This window comes from Myxocyprinus asiaticus, chromosome 37 (assembly GCF_019703515.2).
Source record: "Myxocyprinus asiaticus isolate MX2 ecotype Aquarium Trade chromosome 37, UBuf_Myxa_2, whole genome shotgun sequence".
In the NCBI taxonomy this organism is placed as follows: Eukaryota; Metazoa; Chordata; class Actinopteri; order Cypriniformes; family Catostomidae; genus Myxocyprinus; species Myxocyprinus asiaticus.
In genome coordinates, this window is record NC_059380.1 from 39,970,617 (window position 1) to 39,993,759 (window position 23,143).

The 23,143-nt window shown below is 37.7% G+C and overlaps 1 protein-coding gene across 1 annotated transcript; it reads left to right on the forward strand.

The window, feature by feature from the left end:
* The first annotated feature begins 4,329 nt into the window (after positions 1 to 4,329).
* On the forward strand, positions 4,330 to 21,370 carry LOC127427907 (monoacylglycerol lipase ABHD6-like). The gene is made up of 9 exons (XM_051675836.1): positions 4,330 to 4,422; positions 8,943 to 9,062; positions 13,193 to 13,349; positions 13,587 to 13,700; positions 16,116 to 16,248; positions 17,536 to 17,693; positions 19,726 to 19,780; positions 19,957 to 20,057; positions 20,219 to 21,370. Exons 2-9 carry the CDS (start codon positions 8,944 to 8,946, stop codon positions 20,399 to 20,401), a joined length of 1,020 nt encoding a protein of 339 aa, XP_051531796.1. The 5' UTR covers positions 4,330 to 4,422; position 8,943; the 3' UTR covers positions 20,402 to 21,370.
* The last annotated feature ends 1,773 nt before the right edge of the window (positions 21,371 to 23,143 follow it).

A 23,143-nucleotide genomic window follows, 5' to 3' on the forward strand; every position in this document is an offset into this window, starting at 1 on the left:
GTGGGGGCCATGACATCTGTTGCAGGGCTCCCTGTTCTTCTATCTATTTAGGCTGTCTCAATTGCTTCTGTCTCTTTATGTAATCTCAGACTGACATGATGTTCAGTGGGGGGCTCTGTGGGGGCAATGACATCTGTTGCAGGGCTCCCTGTTCTTCTATCTATTTAATCTGTCTCAATTGCTTCTGTCTCTTTATGTAATCTCAGACTGACACGATGTTCAGTGGGGGGCTCTGTGGGGGACATGACATCTGTTGCAGGGCTCCCTGTTCTTCTATTCTATTCTATTTGCAAAAGTAATGTTTGGGAGTCTAACATTTATATTTCCTATTGACACACTAAAGCTGAAGATATAAATAACCATCTTAAGATAAATGCTTTTGTGAAACATCTTATGTGCCTAAAACTTTTGCACAGTACTGTATGTTTGTATTTCAGAGTTCGAGATATCTCAATATCGACAGGTTTACCATTGTGTGTTCGTCTGCCTCATTTTTCACTCTGTATACGAACAAACGTGCGAGGCCAGCAGCACTCCTTTGTCTGAAGAGGTTCGACTCTACTTGAATATTAACAGATTCCTTAAGACAATGTTTAACAAATGGTGTATTGAGTTTGTACTATGTTTTTCTAATTTGCTGCAGTATGTAAACCTGAACCAAACACCAAACACTAATTTTCCTGCAGCCATTTTTACAGCTCCCAATAGAGGCAAACTACAGGGGTGTATTGCTCTCTGCTGATGTCTGGAGTTTTTCATTTCAACTACAGGATTGTATGCTGGCCACATTAATGCTCTTTTTACAGGCATATTTGGATGTGTCTTGCCCCTTCCCGATTAACAGATTTTATTGACTCACATATATGTATCTCATAAGACAAAACATATATACATAGAATCAAACTTAACCCCAACTATTACCCCTCCCAATCCCACCCTAACCCCAACAACATAACAATGGTCCCAAATGACATAGACACGAACATGCACAAAAATAAATAAATAAACAGATAAATGCAACAACAATAATCACATATCCACAAATGAAAAACACCCGCCCCATTTCCCCATGAACACGTTGAACCTCCCTGTTCATCTGAATGTTACTTCCTCAAAGGCCACCACCCTTCCCATCTCCGAGCACCACTCCTGAAAAGAGGGCGCTCCAGCCAACCTCCAGCCCCTCAAAATGATCTGCTTGGCGATCATGACACTAGTTAAGACCCAACTCTTTATGTGTCTACTTTGTCTTGCCCCTTCCCAAAGGTGTCTGCAGACACCGCCCATCATTATTTGTCCCTCTACAGGCATGAGAGCATATCCACTTCATTTCACAGGTGCTTGCAGATACCTTGCAACCCTTTTAATCAATAACTACTCTCTTGACCAACATGGTATCTTCTAAAGCTTGGAAACTCAAATTTACAGTACATTTAGGCAACATGACCAACTCCTAACACGTGCTTTGATTTGCTGACAAGTGTTGGAAGTGTTCTGTTCTCACAACTCACAAATATGTGCCATATGTTTTGTTTTGGGAAGGTCTTAACGAGTAGAACGCAACAGACTTTTGACTGGTGTTTGCAAACATGAACAAATTACTCCTGTTTCAATTGGTCTGCATTGGCTGCCAATCTGTTACACGATTGCTTTTAAATTGAACTTTTCTTTAAGTCTTGGAATGGCACCTTATCTTTGTGACCTAGCGTGTATAAATAAACCTGTTCAGAGACTGATCAGAGATGTTGACGGTTCCCAGGTCAAGACTAAAGATGAGGGGCGACCTTGCCTTTGCGGTAGCTGACCCTAAGCTATTGAACAGTCTTCCTGTGTTCCTAAGATCTGCTTGCACAACAGCTGAATTCAAGTCAAAGCTAAAGACTTATTTCTTTGATCTGGTTATAATCAATCGTAGAGTGTGTCGTATGTGTTTACATTTCTGATTGTCATGTCCTCCTGTATTGTGGTTGTACAGCGCAGTGGTTAACTCTTGTTTTATTGTGTTACAAATAATTGATGGATTGCAATAAGCATTCACAAACCAGAGTATAGCGAGTAAATGTGAGCATTGCTACTGCCCAGCATTGCATTAAGCGTTGAAAAAATGTGTGTTTTCATCGCATTTTCACTATTTGAAACATGGCAGAAAACGAAAACCATCATGGAAGCTGAACCCCTCAGAGAGGTGCCTTCCTGCCAAAACTATTGTCAAGAGCTTGTACAAATAAATTCCAATCAAACAGAGTGGTCCTGACTGAATTATGTCCAGTCTTTATCACATGATAACACCCACTAATGCATTCTGAAAAAAAGACTACAAAAAAAAAAAAAAAAAAAAAATATATATATATATATATATATATATATATATATATACACACACAATTAAATATTTATGGGGCAAGTATAAACTAAAATACAAGTGGATTGTTGCCAAATAAAATGAAAAGGTAATTTTTAACATCTTAAATTTATTTGAATGTTTAACGGAATTATTTTTTATTTTTAGGTGCTTTTCTTTACTATTTTAATCACATTTTAGCTTTACTGCAATTCACTTCTATAGTCTCACAGAGTGACAAATTATTTTTCACATTTTAAAGGAATATTCCGGGTTCAATAAGAAACTAAACAATTGAGTTTAACTTGTGTTGAAGCCAGAATATTCCTTTAAAATGCACTACATTTAAGCAAATATATTCTTTGTAGGTTCTCATGAGATCAGTTAGGTCATAATACATTAATGAAGTACATTTCTACTACAACTGTAACGAGTGTTGAGAAGCATAATTATATTATATTTCATATGTAAGGTTACTTGAATAATCATTATATGTGAATATTTGGGGGATGACGCTGTTCTTGGATTTAACTGTTTAATATAGTCATTTGAGTAATTTCTTTTCACTTTCATCTACAGAACCTGATTCAACATACACTATATTGCAAAAGTATTCGCTCACCCATCCAAATAATTGAATTCAGGTGTTCCAATCACTTCCATGGCCACAGGTGTATAAAATGAAGCACCTAGGCATGCAGACTGCTTCTACAAACATTTGTGAAAGAATGGGCCGCTCTCAGGAGCTCAGTGAATTCCAGCGTGGTACTGTGATAGGATGCAACCTGTGCAACAAGTCCAGTCGTGAAATTTCCTTGCTACTAAATATTCCACAGTCAACTGTCAGTGGTATTATAACAAAGTGGAAGCGATTGGGAATGACAGCAACTCAGCCACGAAGTGGTAGGCCATGTAAAATGACAGAGCGGGGTCAGCGGATGCTGAGGCGCATAGTGCGCAGAGGTCGCCAACTTTCTGCAGAGTCAATTGCTACAGACCTCCAAAGTTCATGTGACCTTCAGATTAGCTCAAGAACAGTGTGTAGTGAGCTTCATGGAATGGGTTTCCATGGCCGAGCAGCTGCATCCAAGCCATACATCACCAAGTGCAATGCAAAGCGTCAGATGCAGTGGTGTAAAGCACGCCGCCACTGGACTCTAGAACAGTGGAGACGCGTTCTCTGGAGTGATGAATCACGCTTCTCCATCTGGCAATCTGATGGACGAGTCTGGGTTTGGCGGTTGCCAGGAGAACGGTACTTGTCTGACTGCATTGTGCCAACTGTGAAGTTTGGTGGAGGGGGATTATGGTGTGGGGTTGTTTTTCAGGAGCTGGGCTTGGCCCCTTAGTTCCAGTGAAAGGAACTCTGAATGCTTCAGCATACCAAGAGATTTTGGACAATTCCATGCTCCCAACTTTGTGGGAACAGTTTGGGGATGGCCCCTTCCTGTTCCAACATGACTGCGCACCAGTGCACAAAGCAAGGTCCATAAAGACATGGATGAGCCAGTTTGGTGTGGAAGAACTTGACTGGCCTGCACAGAGTCCTGACCTCAACCCGATAGAGCACCTTTGGGATGAATTAGAGCGAAGACTGCGAGCCAGGCCTTCTCGTCCAACATCACTGTCTGACCTCACAAATGTGCTTCTGGAAGAATGGTCAAAAATTCCCATAAACACACTCCTAAACCTTGTGGAAAGCCTTCCCAGAAGAGTTGAACCTGTTATAGCTGCAAAGGGTGGGCCGACGTCATATTAAACCCTATGGATTAAGAATGGGATGTCACTTAAATTCATATGCGTCTAAAGGCAGATGAGCGAATACTTTTGGCAATATAGTGTATATTATTGCGCTGCGAGCAGGGTTCGAACCTACGCGGGTAGACCCCGTTAGATTTCAAGTACTACTCATTAACCACTCAGATGTATATGATTTTCCGCTGGTCGTTCCCCTTTAAATCGAGCGCACTTCCTTTTCCGTGAACGCGCTCTGTTCCGTGAACGCGCCTCACACATCAAAGAGCGAAATGACTCTGTGTTGATCGGCCTTTACTGGACATTCATTTACCAGACATTTAAAGGTATGTTTATAAATTATAGATACATACAGTTGTTTTGCATGTAATTTAATCAAATGCGTTTCACTGTCATTGAGTCTCCGATCTATTTTCAGATTCTGAATTTAATCTGTTGTCAGAGCACCAATGAATCAATAGCAAGTGAATTAGGAAACTCTCATTTGTAGTAGAAATTAGTGTCATAATTTCTAATACAATGCTTTAAAATTCACTGTTTTGTATATCCTTCCTTATTTTAAAATGTTCTGCATTTATATGTATTCTACATAAATATTAATATGTTGTTGATATATTATTTATATATTTTTTGTCCTAAAATGTTTGTCATTGTTTACTTTCATAGACCTACACTGGTGCGATTGATTTATTTTCTTGTAATCTTTAGATTTATTATTATTTATCTTTAGCCTGTCATACACATCATTTAAAAATGTATTTGTACTTGTACTTTTTTCTTGCAATTTTTTAAAAGATATTTAAATGATTAATGTTGTCATGATAGTGGTAATATATATATATATATATATATATAGTTTGCATACCCTTAGAGAATTGGTCATATATGTACCATTTTTAAAGAAAACATGAGTGAGCAGGCAAAACACATTTCTTTTATTTCTTATGGGATTCATATTCAACTGTAGGTTATAACAGAATGGCACAATCATAAAACAAAACATGGCAACAAAGAAAAAAATGAAATGACCCCTGTTCAAAAGTCTGCATACCCTTAGTTCTTAATACTGTGTATTGCCCTCTTTAGCATCAATGACAGTGTGCAGTCTTTTGTAATAGTTGTCTATGAGGCCCCAAATTCTTGCAGGTGTTATAGCTGCCCATTCATCTTGGCAAAATGCCTCCAGGTCATGCAAAGTCTTTGGTCGTCTTGCATGAACCGCACGTTTGAGATCTCCCCAGAGTGTCTCGATGATATTAAGGTCAGGAGACTGTGATGGCCACTCCAGAACCTTCACCTTTTTCTGCTGTAAACACTGGAGGGTCAACTTGGCCTTGTGCTTAGGGTCATTGTCATGCTGGAAAGTCCAAGAGTGTCCCATACGCAGCTTTCCTGCAGAAGAATGCAAATTGTCTGCCAGTATTTTCTGATAACATGCTGCATTCATCTTGCCATCAATTTTCACAAGATTCGCCGTGCCTTTAGAGCTCACACACCCACCAAAACATCAGTGAGCCACCACCATGCTTCACAGTGGGGATGGTATTATTTTCACTATAGGCCTTGTTGACCCCTCTCCAAACATAGTGCATATGGTTGTCACTCCAAATTACAGTGTGCCAGAAGTTGTGAGGCGTGTCAAGGTGTTGTCGGGCATATTGTAACCGGGCTTTTTTGTGGCATTGGTGCAGTAAAGGCTTCATTCTGGCAACTCGACCATGCAGCTCATTTTTGTTCAAGTATCGTCGTATTGTGCTCCTTGAAACAACCACACCGTCTTTTTCCAGAGCAGCCTGTATTTCTCCTGAGGTTATCTGTGGGTTTTTCTTTGTATCCTGAACAATTCTTCTGGCAGCTGTGGCTGAAATCTTTTTTGGTCTACCTGACCTTGGCTTGGTATCAAGAGATCCTCGAATTTTCCACTTCTTAATAAGTGATTAAACAGTACTGACTGGCATTTTCAAGGCTTTGGATATCTTTTTATATCCTTTTCCATCTTTATAAAGTTCCATTACCTTGTTACGCAGGTCTTTTGACAGTTCTTTTCTGCTCCCCATGGCTCAGTATCTAGCCTGCTCAGTGCATCCATGTGAGAGCTAACAAACTCATTGACTATTTATACACAGACACTAATTGCAATTTAAAAAGCCACAGGTGTGGGAAATTAATCTTTAATTGCCATTTAAACCTGTGTGTGTCACCTTGTGTGAGCCAAACAACTATGTGATAATAAATGGCTTCATATGATCACTATCCTTAAATAAAAGACAGTTTATTTGCATGATCAGTCATATTTTCAAAATCAATGCCAAAATGTCACAATTTCTGCCAGGGTATGCAAACTTTTGAGCACAACTGTATACACACATACAGTTGAAGTCAGAAGTTTACATACACTTTAGCCAAATACATTTAAACTCAGTTTTTCACAATTCCTGACATTTAATCATAGAAAACATTCCCTGTCTTAGGTCAGTTAGGATCACTACTTTATTTTAAGAATGTGAAATGTCAGAATAATAGTAGAAAGAATGATTTATTTCAGCTTTTATTTCTTTCATCACATTCCCAGTGGGTCAGAAGTTTACATACACGTTGTTAATATTTGGTAGCATTGCCAAACTTTTTGTGTTGCCTTCCACAAGCTTCTCACAATAAGTTGCTGGAATTTTTGCCCATTCCTCCAGACAGAACTGGTGTAACTGAGTCAGGATTGTTTTTCAGTTCTGCCCACAAATTTTCTATCGGATTGAGGTCAGGGCTTTGTGATGGCCACTCCAATACCTTGACTTTGTTGTACTTAAGCCATTTTGCCACAACTTTGTAGGTATGCTTAGGGTCAGTGTCCATTGGAAGACCCATTTGCGACCGAGCTTTAACTTCATGGCTGATTTCTTGAGATGTTGCTTCAATATATCCACATAATTTTCCTTCCTCATGATGCCATCTATTTTGTGAAGTGCACCAGTCCCTCCTGCAGCAAAGCACCCCCACAACATGATGCTGCCACCCCCATGCTTCACGGTTGGGATGGTGTTCTTCATCTTGCAAGCCTCACCCTTTTTCCTCCAAACATATCGATGGTCATTATGGCCAAACAGTTAAATTTTTGTTTCATCAGACCAGAGGACATTTCTCCAGAAAGTAAGATCTTTGTCCCCATGTGCACTTGCAAACTGTAGTCTGGCTTTTTCATGGTGGTTTTGGAGCAGTGGCTTCTTCCTTGCTGAGCAGCCTTTCAGGTTATGTCGATATAGGACTTGTTTTACTGTGGATATAGATACTTGTCTACCTGTTTCCTCCAGCATCTTCACAAGGTCCTTTTGCTGTTGTTCTGGGATTGATTTGCACTTTTCGCACCAAATTTCTTTCACCTCTAGGAGACATAATGTGACTCCTTCCTGAGTGGTATGACGGCTGCTTGGTCCGACAGCGTTTATACTTGCATACTATTGTTTGTACAGATGAACTTGGTACCTTCAGGTGTTTGGAAATTGCCCCCAAGGATGAACCAGACTTGTGGAGGTCCACAATTTTTTTTTTTTTTATGAGGTCTTGGCTGATTTCTTTTGATTTTCCCATGATGTCAAGCATAGAGGCACTGAGTTTGAAGGTAGGCCTTAAAATACATCCACAGGTACACCTCCAGTTCAGTACACCTCCTATCAGAAGCTAATTGGCTAAAGGCTTGACATAATTTTCTGGAATTTTCCAAGCTGCTTAAAGGCACAGTCAACTTAGTGTATGTAAACTTCTGACCCACTGGAATTGTGATTATAGTCAATTAAAAGTAAAAAAAAAAAAAAAAAAAAAAAAAAAAAAAAAAAAATTATATATATATATTGGCCTATTTTTAAGATTTACGCTCGACAATTTCATAACAAAATTCCATCAAATTAAAGTGTAATTTAAAAGTTAATAAAACTTTAAATATTTTATTTTACATTTATTTTATTACCGATTACTCAATGCAGTTACATAGAATTTTTAAATGAAATTGTAATGAGTTAAAATAAAAAATATATATTAGAGTGTAATCAGTCCATTATTCATTTTCAAAATCGATGCTTGACACATTAATAATATTAAACAACATATAATTTTCTCATCTATTTTGCAGTGTTCTCTTAAACAAAAAAATTAGTGGACAGTCCAAAAAGCCTAATTTTACTTCAGAAATGTGTTATGAATTTATAGAATGTTACTTGAAGTGGCAGTATCTACATTTTCATGCTTCACACTGTTTGAACAGTGTGAACAGGATTTCTCGATTGTGTTTGCGTGTAACATTGTTAATGTGGTGTGCATGTATGATGGTCTCATATACTGTTAGTGCTGTCATCTGAGCAAGCACCAATTTCTGCTTTTCTCTTGCCATGTTCCTCTTTTTTTTTTTTTCTTGTTTGAAGAAATTCAAAAACATCGTACAGATATGGTTAGTTATGTATTTTAACACAATTTTATAATTGGTTTATTGGGTGTGCTTAATGTACATACAGTGGGGTTCAAAAGTCTCCAGTCCACTTGTGGAAATGCTTCTATTTTGCATTTAACTAAACTTAATACATTTTATTACAAATTAGATCAACATAAGAATTTGAGTAATTTTTTTTTTTTTTTGTGGATATTTTATACAAAGGAGTTAACATGAGCAGAATTGTAAATATTTCATAATAATTTTACATAACGTTTCTTTGTTTTACATTTTCAAAAATTCTAAAACTCTGTTTATTTACAGGATTAAATTAGATGTTAAATGCCATATTTTTAATGTGGACTCAGACTTTTGAGCCCCACCATATTAGGCACTGTCTAACATGATTTTCAAATCGGTGTTGTTTAACAGGATGGATTTGGAAATGGTGAATATGTTCGTCATTGCGGGTGGGACGTTGGCGATACCAATCCTGGCGTTTGTAGCCTCCTTCCTGCTCTGGCCTGCAGCTCTTATTAAAGTCTACCACTGGTGAGATTGTCTCCCTAGATGCTTCAATTTAATTTCACAATGTTCTGAGTTCATTAGAGCTCAATTGTACAGACTGTCCAGAGAAAAACATGTGCAGATGACCTGAATTACTCTCTACAGAGACTCCGGGGAATAACTGCAGCATTTTCCGGCAGTCTTTTTTAGTACAATTCTGCCGTTACACAAGAAGATATTTTACACTGTCATTCACACTGTGATTCTTTTTAAAGCCGTATCCATACAATCAGTCACAGTTACACAAGCCACAGGGTCTGAACCACAAGATAAAGGGAATGTGTTTCATTTCTGTGCCACTACCAGCACCAAACAGAACTGCAAAAATAACTTGATTTTCTGCAGAAAATGTAAGTGGTGCTTGCCCACGCAAAAGCCGCTGCCCTAATTCGACAGTGTTGTGGGTGGTTGCAGACTTATCTCACAGTGAATTTGGAAACAGTAGGTTGCCTTTTCTTTAGCTGAAATCGGTCTGTTCTTACCGAAATTCAAAACACTGCCCCCATTTGCCATAGCGGTAAGTGTTGTTAGGCGAATGTGCATGTGTGAGCTCCATTTTCCGAGTGAAATGTCCACAGAGGGGTGCCAAAAGCGAGTTGTGAAGCGAGTTGTTTTCAGCTGTACAGGCTGTAACACAGTGAAGAAGAATGCATTATAAACTGAACCGCCAAAACTAAAACGTAAACCTAACCATCTGAGGGGTAAAAATGTAATGTTAGAGGGAAAAATGCAACCTCCAAATCACACTTGTTACTGATTATGCAAATGCTATTACTTCCTGGTTTCAATGCAGGATCCAAACCCAGGTCTCCCTCTCTGTTCATACAATGTGTTTCCAGTTGCACCACATAGGAAGGTAAACATGCCGAAGCCAATGCAAAAATGTCTGATATGAGGTGGCGCTTGTTGGTGAGTCCACATAACGTGGCCGATACTAGGGTACTCTCGGAAACAACATGCCGATTTTCCATGTGATCATGTTGGTGGTTGCCAGGGCATATGCACTTGCCAGGGTGTTCTGGATGGTTGCTAAATTGTTCCCTACTGACCCAAATCGAAAGAGCCCAACCCACGTATTCTGGTCTCTATATGTGTCTTTGGTTCCTCTTTCAACACATTAGTATTTTTTCCCCCACCCATTTTATCATCTGCCATTACAAATCATAAGTAATGGCACACTTCTCAACAAGCTGCATGATTTGAGGTATTATGTTAGCTTGACAGTGCCAACATACTGTTATTCTACAGACTTGGTTTAGGGTTTTTATCCAAATTGCTAAACCAAGACCAACATTTCTGACTGTACCTCCTCCTTGAGCTTCCAAGCTACATCCGCCAAATTTGGTGCAGACCTTCAGACTGTTCTGACTTAGTGTGCCTTGTCTTTTCTAACTTATCCGACTTTCGGTTTTACTTTATGTGACCTTCAAAGTGGCCAAAAATCCCAAAGATTTACCTCGACTTATCTGACCTTTCCTGTTCTTCAAAATTCAACCTTTTTAAATGTATTTTCAACTTTCAAACAAGGCTTTGTCAAGCCATTCAGTTTTCTAGTAAATGTCTGTAGCACAAACGCTCAGCCTGATCTCATATAAATTACTTGACTGTGGCAACATTTTTGCAAAATGATACAATATGTTGTGGTTCCTTCCTTTACACATCCACTGCATGGCGTTAGAAGCGAGTTAAATTTTCCTTTTAAACAAATTAATGCTCTATAGAGTTTTATATCAACAAAACCTACCTCCCTAACCTAAACTTACTAATCGATAGTGTCAGAAAAGCAAATGTGAGATAAAAAACGCAATAGCAGAAGCAACCACATAATTTTATGATGCTTCTATGACACTTCCAGCTAACGTGTTGACTCACGTACTCTTCAGGACTCGTACCCCAGTCCTTTGCATCGCAACGCTCTATCAGTTGAGCTACCATATGATTTTATCACATTTGGACAAGCTTGTAAATGCAGTTGATTATGTAATGCAAACATTAAAATGTGTTGTCTTACAAGTCGTGCACTATAGTAAAAGTGTGTCATAATATAGCTTTGTATGAGAAACAGTATGAAAAGTGTTCATAAACTGATAATATGCCGTTTCACTCGTGATTTTTGTGAAAGTGAATAAAAGACGTTGTTGTAACACCTTAAGTGTTAATTTCACCAGGAAACTGCCGCTATACGTACAATGGGCCACTTTTGCAAAAATGTAGGAACAGTAACGTGATTCTGTAAGACCAGGTTGGAGTTTACCAAGTTTTAAACACTACCAATGTCAGCCATCGGCAAAGTTTGCATTATTTAACACCTCTCTTATCTGATGACAGTGATAAAGGCAGTTGGTTTTACTGTACTCTTCTTTTATCACTCACCAATAAACTAGGTCAAGGGTTACTCTGCACACAGCGCACATGTTTAATGTCATAATACATGTGTACAGCATGTACAATGTTTTAAATATTTCATTCAGTCATGGTAAAACTTAAGCTTTGAATAATACATGCTCTTTGTATGCGTTCAGAAAGCTAAATCAGTGTATATGCACTTGCCGAGTACATACGGTGTTGATTTTGTTGGTGATGTCAGTAGAGTTTTACACAAGTGGCCCAGTAGACTTTGGTTCTTGTGAAATCTTGGAGGCAAACTTTGCTCCACATGATGAAGCGATCATCAGAGCGGCTGTTTCGCTCTGGGCCAGACAGACTGACTCTTTGCTTCAATGTCAGTCTGCCTATAGAAGTATTCTCTGACTCATTAGTGGTGTTTACTAAGGCAAGCATTACTATTACTATTGCACACACTGAACAAGCAAACCCTTGATGTGTAATTCGTCCCGTGCTGTTTGTGTAACAGACATGAATGATACCTTAAATCATGCAGATTGTTGAGGAGACGTGTTCTTAATTAACACTCTGAAGGCATTTTTGAAAGATTTACCTTCTAAAGGGCAAACAGAAGATAAATGCTCATAACTTTAAGTTGGGTTAATTGCATGGATTCATGTGGGATATGCCTCTTTTCAAATATGGATTCTAACACTCTCTAGACATCCAGTGATGACGATCTAACACCTCTATGACCCGAAGAATTGTGTTTCAGTGAATCCCAGAAAAAACATCACGTTAGAGATGCCATTAGCGATTAGCCACCAAAGCTGTCATGACACTCTTTGAGGAATATCTGGGGATCTTAACATCATAATACATTGAGTGTGGGTTTGTTTGATTCAGAATTGTCTGATGTAAGTTGCAATATGCCATTTTCTATATCATGTTATTTTTCATGAAGTTATAAACCAATATGTGACGGAAATGCTGTTTATCTGTTTAGTATGATTGGTGCGATCACAAATTGGCAAATTATGAAAATGGAGCAGTTCTAATTTGACAGCAAATTTAAAAGCAGTATTTTAGAATTGGTCATATCAGCTATTTTCATAGTAAAGATAAGAGTCTAAGCTTTAAAATGACACATTTTGTGCAGATCAAGCAAATGGTTGTTGAATAATACTTTAGAGGGCCTGGTACTGGACTGCTCTGAGTTTAAGAGGTTAAAAGGGTCAAAACTACCCACAGACTTACATTGAAGGGGGGGGGGGGGTGGGGGGGGTGTTGCCCCTTTTTCTCCCAATTTGGAATGCCCAATTCCCAATGTGCTTTTTAAGTCCTTGTGGTCATGTAGTGATTCACCTCAGTCCAGGTGGTGGAGGACAAATCCCAGTTGCCTCCACATCTGAGACCGTCAACCTGCGCATCTTATCACGTGGCTTGTTGAGGCTTCACACCATCCACTGTGGCAACCATGCTCAACTCACCATGGGCCCCACCGAGAACAAACCACATTATAGTGACCACAAAGGTGGTTACCCCATGTGATTCTACCCTCCCTAGCAACAAGGCCAATTTGGTTGCTTAGGAGACCTGGCTGGAGTCACTCAGCACACCCTGGATTCGAACTAGCGAACTCCAGGTGTGGTAGCCAGCGTCTTTTACCACTGAGCTACCCAGGCGCCCTAAGGAGGGTCACTTTTATTTTCCCATTTGGTGTAAGTAGAGGGAACTAAATATTGAATGTTAGTTTGGTTTGTTAAAATGTACTTACCGTGTTTCAACAGGTACTGGCGGAGAAGGCTGGGAATGCAGGTGGATTATGCAGAATATGAAGGATATCGCTTCTGTTATTCTCACAGAGGGACTCCAGGCACAAGGCCGTCTGTCCTCATGTTACACGGCTTCTCTGCACACAAGGACACGTGGCTCGCAATGATCAAGGCAAGATACCAGTGTATTTGTTGCTTCACGGTTGAAATCACAATTCAAAAATGTTATTTCTGTTGACATTAAAAGTGAAAGATTCATGTTAAATGCTCAAAAATAATGAACCATTCCATGAAATCATGGGGCATAAATATTTCAACAATCATTTGAAAATTTCAGAAAGCTGTCAAAAATGTATTGTGTGTTTTTTTTTTTTTTTTTTTTTTTTTTTTTTTTTTTGTGCTGTTGCAGTTTCTCCCTAAAAATGTCCACTTGGTGTGTGTTGACATGCCCGGACACGAAGGTACCACACGGACCAGTGCTGTGGATTATTCCATAGAGGGCCAAGTCAGACGCATACATCAGGTGAGAATGTTCTGGAAGTCTGTTGAACAAATACTCCATGATCACAATGTCCTCATAACTGCTGAGAGGATTATTGGTGCCTGCCCACCCTCCAAGAACTGTACATCTCCAGAGTGAGGAAACATGCAGGTAGAATCACTCTGGACCCCATACACCCTGCCCACTCCCTCTTTGAACTGTTGCCCTCTGTCATTTACAGCATGAACAATTAAACTGCCTCAGGACTCCCCCATAGTGCAATAATGTAAATACATTTCTCATGTACATATGTACATTTATTTTAAAGATGTTTGGCAGTTGTAAGTGTGTAATTTATGTGCTGTGTTGGGGATGCTCAAATGAACAGAGCAATGTTTAGAAAATATTATTTAAATGTATTTATAACAAATAAAAAGATATGAACAATTAAAAAAAATATTACATTGATTTATATATACAATTAATATGTATATGATTTATATTTTTAAATAGATGGGAGTTGTTGAAAGGAGTTATGGAGGGGGTGGGAAAGATTAATATATATATATATATATATATATATTACCATAAATGTATATCCATATAAAAAGATAATAACAAAAAGATAAAAAGATAATTAAATATTTTTCATGATTTTGTGTAAGATATATATATATATATATATATATATATATATATATATTTGAAAATAAATATATACATGCACAAAATAATACAGTACATTTATTTCTAATAAATATGTATATAATTTATATTTTTAAATATATATTTTTCATGATATTATCTATCTATCTAAAAAAATATAAAACTTGTAAAAAATATATATAAAAAAAAAGAAATATACAATTGAAAATTTTTACATTAATATATATATAACTAATATGCATATAATATAGGATTTTTTTATATATATTTTTCATGATATTGTGTAATATCTATATCTATCTACAGCGTCCCCCCCCCCCCCAAAAAAAGAAGAAAACAAAAAAACCGGGGCCACTGTTTGATTGCTTATATCTTAAAAATGCATGAAGGCGCTTGCATGATTTTTGGCATACTTTTACAACTTTTTGTATACAACAAAATGATGACACTGTGAATTCATCACAAGCAACAACTTGCTGCAAATAAATACATAAGTAAATTGTTTGGCCCAAAAAAATGGGGCCACATGGCAAAAGAGAAGCACCTAAGTTTGCTGCCATTGACAACTTAGCTACACAATTTACTTATTTATTTACTGTATTTGTAGCAAGTTGCTGCTCATGATGAATCCACAGTGGCGTCATTTTGTTGTTTACAAAAGTCATAAATGTACGCCAAAAATCATGCAAATGCCTTTGTGCATTTTTGTCAGGTGTATTCTGTTGATTCATGTCTTTTATTTTGAAATTCTAGTTCCTGTTTCATGTCATGTGTTCCTGTTTCCCTAGTCATGTGATTTCTGTTTTCCCTCCATGTTCATGTGTCATGTTTTCATTGGTTTATTCTTTAATTATCTTGTTATCAGTTCTGTTTCTTCATTGGTTTGTTCTCCCATGTCTTGTATTTAAGCCCTCATGTTTGCGTTGTCTATTTGTGGAGTATTGAATGTGATGGATGTGAATGTTGTTTTGTAGTCTAGCCGCTAGTCTAGCCGAGTTCATGTTTTGGTAGTCAGGGTTATTGGATTTCACGTTCTGTAAATAAACTGCACTTTGGTTCTTCTTCACGTCATCATTGTCAGCAGTTCCAGCATATGTTACAATTTTTCAGATATGAGCAATCAAAGAGAGTATATGTTGAAATAAATAAATGTCTCTAAAATGAAAGGTCCCTATGCCTATGTTTCTTAAAAATTGGTCACTCTAGTGCATGTAATTTAACTTGATGAGCTCAAGGCCAGTGACCCAGTTTTTCTGTTTGGCTTAACCACCACACGATATGTAGACTAATATGTTTTTGTTGATGACAGTGGATTTATTAGACTTTCACATTAAGATACCACTGAATTATCTTAAGATCAGTGAAAACCCCTTGCGTTTTGATTTTCCCAATTCTTGGCCCAGAGCATGCTTTCCTTAAACAAAAACAGGCTTGTTCCTTAAATAGATGCCCTTATTCTAGCCCGAAGCACGTTTTCCCAGCCTGAAATCTTACCCTAGATGTCAGGTTGATTTCGTCTCATTTGAAGTTGTCTATCATCGAAAGCTATTTCTGATAATAAGTGAATTTCTCTAATGAACAGTTTTGATTATCCCATGCAAACGAGGCATTTCGAGTACGCTGCGAGAAAAAGATGTGTGTTTGCTGCCTTCCTGATCACTACTGTCTGGTCATGTAAATCAAGCCAATCACATTTCTGAAAGAGGCATGGGCAGTTTGTTTACTCGAGTAGGTGCATTATCTGTTCTTTTAAGGTGTTCACTTTCATATTTTCATGTTTTCTTTGTTTAGTTTGTGAAGAGCATCCAGCTGAACAAAAAGCCTTTTCACCTGGCCGGCACGTCCATGGGCGGAAACGTCGCCGGAGTTTATGCTGCACGTCACCCGTCCGATCTCTGCGGTCTAACGCTCATCTGTCCGGCAGGTTAGTCATGGAGGTTTGTGTGTGGCGTTTTGTCTTGTGTTTCTGATCCTCTCAATGCCTCTTCACAAACATCACAATCATCCTGATGGGTTCAGTCAGTAATAGGTCATCAGGGCCATTTAAACCCTTGCAGAAAGCTTTTTGATTATTAAATGGACCATTCTCCATTTCACAGTGAGTGGAATTCATTTCATTTCATTATTGTTTTTCCTTCAATGGACCCTATGAAAGCATCATTTATCAAATGATTTAACAAAAATCTGACTTTAATCGGATTCCAAACCACCTATGAATGTGTTTTGAATCAGGCTTCTAAAAATTGGATTTTATGTGTTTTTGTCCTGTTAAGACTACAAAAACTTAAACAGAATGAGTCAGATAGGACAAAAAACCTAATTTATTCTGCCTGTGTGCACATAGCCATAACGTCTTTCATAATGACATTATTGAATTAAAATCTATAGAAAAAACATTGATTTAAAGTTGTTGATCAAAAGTATAGAATCTATTTATTTAAAGTTTATTGCAAAATATTCAGATATACACAAATATATAGTAATCTAAAGTATACTTTATATATATAATATAAAGTAGTTTGCGTCACTCACAGCGCATCATGTCGCTGCAGAGCTCTTTTGCCGGTTTGTTTGCCGCAATTCACTAATTGGTGAATTTTCGCCCTCTGCGGAATTCCGCTATTAAACACAATTTCTTATTTTATTTTAGAAAAACATACATAGACAGTGAAAATGTGATATTTTAAGCTCAAATAAAGCAAAATTTTAAAATGGTAAATTTTAAAAATGGTACATTAACCTTTTTAGCTATAAAATTAATAAAAAGGCAATGAATGGGGACATGTTTTTAAAAGAAAAACAAACATTTAAAAAAAAAATGTTGTATCTAATAAAATGCTTCAATATTTTTGGTATTTCTAAGCATTACACAATAAAGTTCCATCTAGAGTTCAATCTGTCAAATACTGTCACTAAATTCAGTATCTGTGGTTTTTTATAAGTTAATTATATCTGTATTAAGGAACACAAATGGCATCATTTCCTGAGAATGACTCTTTATTTAAAGCGACTTAAAGCTTTGGATATATTTTCCAGTTGTCCAGGTAGGCCTTTGTTAATTGTTCTATTGTTACTTCTAGTAGCCCAGTGTAACATGCTAGTGAAATTAACATCCTAATCATTTCAAAAGTAACTATTTAGCTGCACAAAGTCTCCCAATAATTAACCATATTCCATAAGCTAAAATCAAACTTTCCCTAATGTCTTCCAGGTCTTCAGTATCCCACTGAAAGCAAGTTTGTTCAGCGTTTGAGGGAACTGGAAAAGACTCAGGATAGTGATGGGATTCCACTCATACCCTCCACACCAGAAGAGATGGAGGAAATGCTGAAATTATGCTCTTTCGTGCGCTTTAAGATTCCTAAACAGGTATATAAGCATATTTAAGAACATATTTACAGATCGGGGGCCTGGGTAGCTCAGCGAGTACTGACGCTGGCTAACACACCTGGAGTCGCAAGTTCGAATACAGGGTGTGCTGAGTGACTCCAGCCAGGTCTCCTAAGCAACTAAATTGGCCCGGTTGCTAGGGAGAATAGAGTCACATGGGGTAACCTCCTCATGGTCACTATAATGTGGTTCTCGCTCTCGGTGGGGCGCGTGGTGAGTTGGATGCTGTGGAGAATAGCATGAAGCCTCCACTTTTACTCTTTGACATTTTACTCTTAGTAAGTACACATGGTCCCTGCTTACAAAGATTTTGTTCTTCCATGGTCCTGTAATTTAGATCCTGTTATTGCAGTACCGCATTTTATTTATTTTTTCCCCTTTTTCACCCAATTTGGAATGCCCAGTTCCCAATGTGCTTTTAAGTCCTCATTGTCACATAGTGATTCGCCTCAGTCCGGGTGGCAGAGGATGAATCTCAGTTGCCTCTGCATCTGAGACCATCAACCTGTGCATCTTATCATGTGGCTTGTTGAGCATGTTGCCATGGAGACGTGTGGAGACTTAAAGCCATCCACTGTGGCATCCACGCTCAACTCATCATGTGCCCCACCAAGAACGAACCACATAATGGTGACCATGAGGAGGTTACCCCATGTGACTCTACACTTCCTAGCAACCAGGCCAATTTGGTTGCTTAGGAGATCTGGCTGGAGTCACTCAGCACACCCTGAGATTCGAACTAGTGAACTAGCGAACTCCAGGGGTAATAGCCAGCGTCTTTACCACTGAGCTACCCTTTAATTTGTAATAAAATTAAAGCATAAACCAAATAAATTGTTGGGTGTACACAAAGCTGTTTATTATTTTCAATATAACATTAGAATCAACCAGTGGCATATTAATATTTATTGTAGGCCACATATTTTTTTCTCTTTAAGAGCTGTAATTAAAAACTCAAAAGATATGCATTTAATGTTTAAATTAAATGCAAAACAGTTGTCTTTGTCGAACAAAGTATGTACCTTGCTGTAATACAGATCTCTACTGGGTCATTCCATATAAAATCAACCATATTTGAGAAACTTCCCCAGCTGAAATGTTTGATTGTGGTAATACTTTTACTGAAGAAAGATTAACATACAGTATATGATGATAAAAGCCCAAATATTTATCCATTATTTTGTAGAAAGGGGTTACATTTTCACCTATGATTTTGGAGCACAACTACAGGTCAGAAAAATAATCTTATCAAAGAGACAGTGCCATTCTTTTATTTTTACACAGAGACGAGTAGGTCTGTTCTTAAAATCAATTGAGTTCAACACCCCTTGTTGTATTAGATGCAAATGGTGTGAGTCGAAAAGTGGGGAAAAGATTTTTGTTTATGTTGTTTTCCCAAAGTTATAGTGCTCCATATCTCTGGAAGTTTACCATATAGAGCCTTACAAATGCAGATACAAAAAGGAAAGTTTGTTCTTAACCAGAATATGAAAGGATATTAAGATATCTTTAATACTTCTGGAATTATAGGCGCTCCAACTTTGGAAAAACAACACAAAATATTTTTTCCCCCTTTTTTTTAGACTCGCACCATTGGTATATACTGCAACAAGAGGTGTTGAAGTCAACTTATTTTAGTAATAGACCTACCTATCTCTATGTAAAAATAAAATATTGATGCTGACACCTTTCTAAGGTTGTTTATTTGACCTGTAGTTTTGCTCCAAAATCATAGGCGAAAATTGTCATTTCAACCCCATTTTTTAATGGATTACTCAGTAAATATTCATCCATGGTATATAATATTTTGGCTTTCATTACCATTTATATTTAGCTTTCACCATTAAAAATAAAAGTTGTATTGAAGAATGTGCATTTCATGAAACTTCTAGAATTACGAAATTGGGCAATGGGGGTGCTTGGAGTCCAAAAGGTTGAGAACCACTAGCTGATGGGAATACAAATCTTTATGAATATGAATTGCTAACAGTTGTGTTTTCTGGTCTTCCAGATTCTTCAAGGACTGGTTGACGTTCGCATTCCAAACAATGACTTCTACCGAGAGTGTTAGTAACTCAATACACTGTTGATTCTATAGCTTACAGAAAACAGCAACAAATCCATGTATGTAGAAATAAAAAAGCTTTTTCAGAAGCATGGATTATTTACAATAGGAATGTTCAATATGTTTTTGAACTGTTTACTTACAAGTCACGATGAGATCTCTCAATGTCTCCTGCAGGTTTCATGGAGCTTTTAGGAGAGAAATCGAGACACTCTTTACATGAGAACATGCATCTCATCTCCGCTCCTCTACAAGTTATTTGGGGCAAAAATGACCAGGTACGCCCAAACTTTCTTTCAACTGGTCAACACTTTCTTTACGAATATATATATTTATATATTTTACAGTAATGTTCTGCATGAATCAAACTGAAATGACTTTAGCCAAACCCGTTATTGATTTGACGTCATAAAACACTAATGTATATTCTATACTCCAGGTGCTAGACGTGTCTGGAGCTTCAGTTCTGGCTGAGGCCATTCCTGGTTGCCAGGTTCATCTCTTAGACAACTGTGGCCACTCTGTAGTGATGGAACGGCCAAGAAAATCTGCCCAGCTCATGATGGACTTTATCATCGCACAAAAGAATGCAGGCAGCAACAGCAAGAAGAAACGTTCCTAAGACTGGACTCTCTATTTGGATAATGTATGCAGGGCCGTAGCAAAGAATTCTGTCCCCTGACTATATATCACTCTGGGCCCCTTTCCTCTTAAAGAGAATCGTTACCACCTTTCACCCCACTAACTACGGTCCTGAATGTATGGTGGTTGCATAAAAGTTAAGGATCTTCAGCTGCAAACACAAAGTTTGTTGGTTAATCCCAAGAGATCATAGTACTGCTATGTTAACCTTGTAGCTTTGAGCTTGGCACTCAGTTGTACAGTCCATACAGTCTGTGCACTAAAAGTTGCTTTGGATAAAAGCATCTTTTGAATAACAAGTACCAATATTTTCCACTTTGTACGTAATCAGGGAGTTATTTTTGTAAGTAAATGCTCAGGGATGCATACTAACCTCCGATTTGAAGAAAAGCACTTAAGAAACTATGCAGATACAAACCAACATTAATGTTAGCAAGTAATGCAAAGACATCCCTGCTTCCCTTATAAAGGGGAAACAGCATTAGTAATTCTGACTGACTGAGCAAGAAGAACATTTTGCAAGTGGTGCCCAAAATGCCTCCAGTTCTACAGAAAATTCCCCATCAATCATTGTCAGAATCTAATCATATACAGCAGGCAATGCAAAAATGCAGACAGATGCCCCAAAATGCTGTCTAGACAGACAGTTCACTAGATATTTTATGTCCATTCCTTTTACATTGTTTCTAATGTATGTTTCTGGCCAGTTTGAAAGACTGTTTGGTGGTGAAACTCATGTGAACAACATAAATGCTGTAGCTTTGCATTATTTTTTTCTGTACTACATGGAGTTCATATAAATTATATTCCAGGACACTTAAACATACAAAGCTGTAACACTGGACATGTGATGTAATCATCTTTAATAAGTATTTTTGGAACTTGCAACTATTTAATGAGTTTGTTTGGGTATTCTTAAATTAAACTGGTGAATAAACATCTTAAAGAACCTGTGTGTATATACTATCAATATTTTCCCAAGTCTTTAAAGGGACAGTTCACCCAAGAATGAAAATTCTCTCATCATTTATTCACCCACATGCCAAAGATGTGTATGACTTTCTTTCTTCAGCAGAACACAAATTAAGATTTTTAGAAGAATATTTCAGCTCTGTAGGTCCATATAATGCTAGTGAATGGTGACCAGAACTTTGAAGCTCCAAAAATCATATAAAGGCAGCATAAAAGTAATCCATAAGACTCCATTGGTTTAATCCATGTCTTCTGAAGTGATATGATAGGTGTGGGTGAGAAACAGATCAAAATGTAAGTCCTTTTTTTTTACTCTAAATCTCTACTCTGAAAGAAACGTGGTGCCTGTTAAGTTTTACTTTCACATCTAAAAGTTAAAGGACTTAAATATTTGTGTTTAGGCCTATTTGTACTTCGTTACTACACATCTCTGGTCAAATGTTTGGCAGTGTCTTTTTTTAAAGTGTCTTTATACAGTATACACTGATGGCCAAAAGTTTGGGATAATGTACAGATTTTGCTGTTTCGGAAGGAAATTGGTACTTTAATTCACCAAAGTGGCATTTAACTGATCACAAAGTATAGTCAGGACATTACTGATGTAAAAAACAGCACCATCACTATTTGAAAAAAAGTCATTTTTGATCAAATATAGACAGGCTTGTGGGATCAACTAGACTGTAAGGTGTGTGAGAAGTGCCCGACAAGACAGTCACATCTATGGCAAGTGCTACAGGAAGTGTGGGGTGAAATGTCACATGAGTATCTGGACAAACTGACAGCTAGAATAACAAGGATCTGTAAAGCTGTCATTGCTGCACGTGGAGGATTTTTTGTACGATTGTGTACTACCTACTCATCTACTGCTGTGTTTTTTATAGTCCACACACACACCGGTGGGTTTCACAGAGCTGGTGGGAGTCACAGAGACATATGCTTCCCACACTTCTGTACTTACCATGCTAAATCACTTACACAATAGAAGTGTGTCACTCTCACAGAGCTAAAGTCAAGAGGTCACAGCAGTTCCCAGTACCCGAAACCATCTGCATCAAATTTATGCTCTCTTTTCAAGTTTCCCATTAAAGCTGCACTACGTAACTTTGTGCTCTCTAGCGACATCTGTGGTTGAAACTTAAAATTGCAAGCAATTTGCAGAAGAATACATTACGTCAGTCGTGTTTCGGCACTGCTCTTCTGGTGATGAATCTCCCAAATTGAGCTTAACTGTACATCGACTGTGTGTGATCATGACTGGAGCCGGAGTCATAACGTGCTATTTTCATGCTGATATTATGTTATACGTTTAAACATTATAGCAGGTAGACAACTTCGCCAAACGGATAACAGATAAGCATCCATCTAGGCTGCAACGATGATGTCCTGAACAGTGTGAGTGTTAATGAACTGAGTTGAACAGCGTAGTTAGTTTCTCCAGTCGGAACATGAGACAGCTGGTGCTTCTTTCCTGTGTGTGCAGACTTGACGTAATGGCGCAAGGATGTGCATCATAAGCCAGCGATTTCATGCCAAATCGAAACTGACAGCTCAAAATACAAATAATTTTTATAGGCTAACCGTAGTAAGAACTACGTAAGGTAAGAACATTGTTTTGAACACTGATTGTTTATGTACTCAATCAATAATGGCAATTTGTTCATTTTTAACCAAAACATCTTACATAGTGCAGCTTTAAAAATGTCATTTTGTGTGATTAAAACTGCAAGACAGTCAAAGGCTACAAAAACAG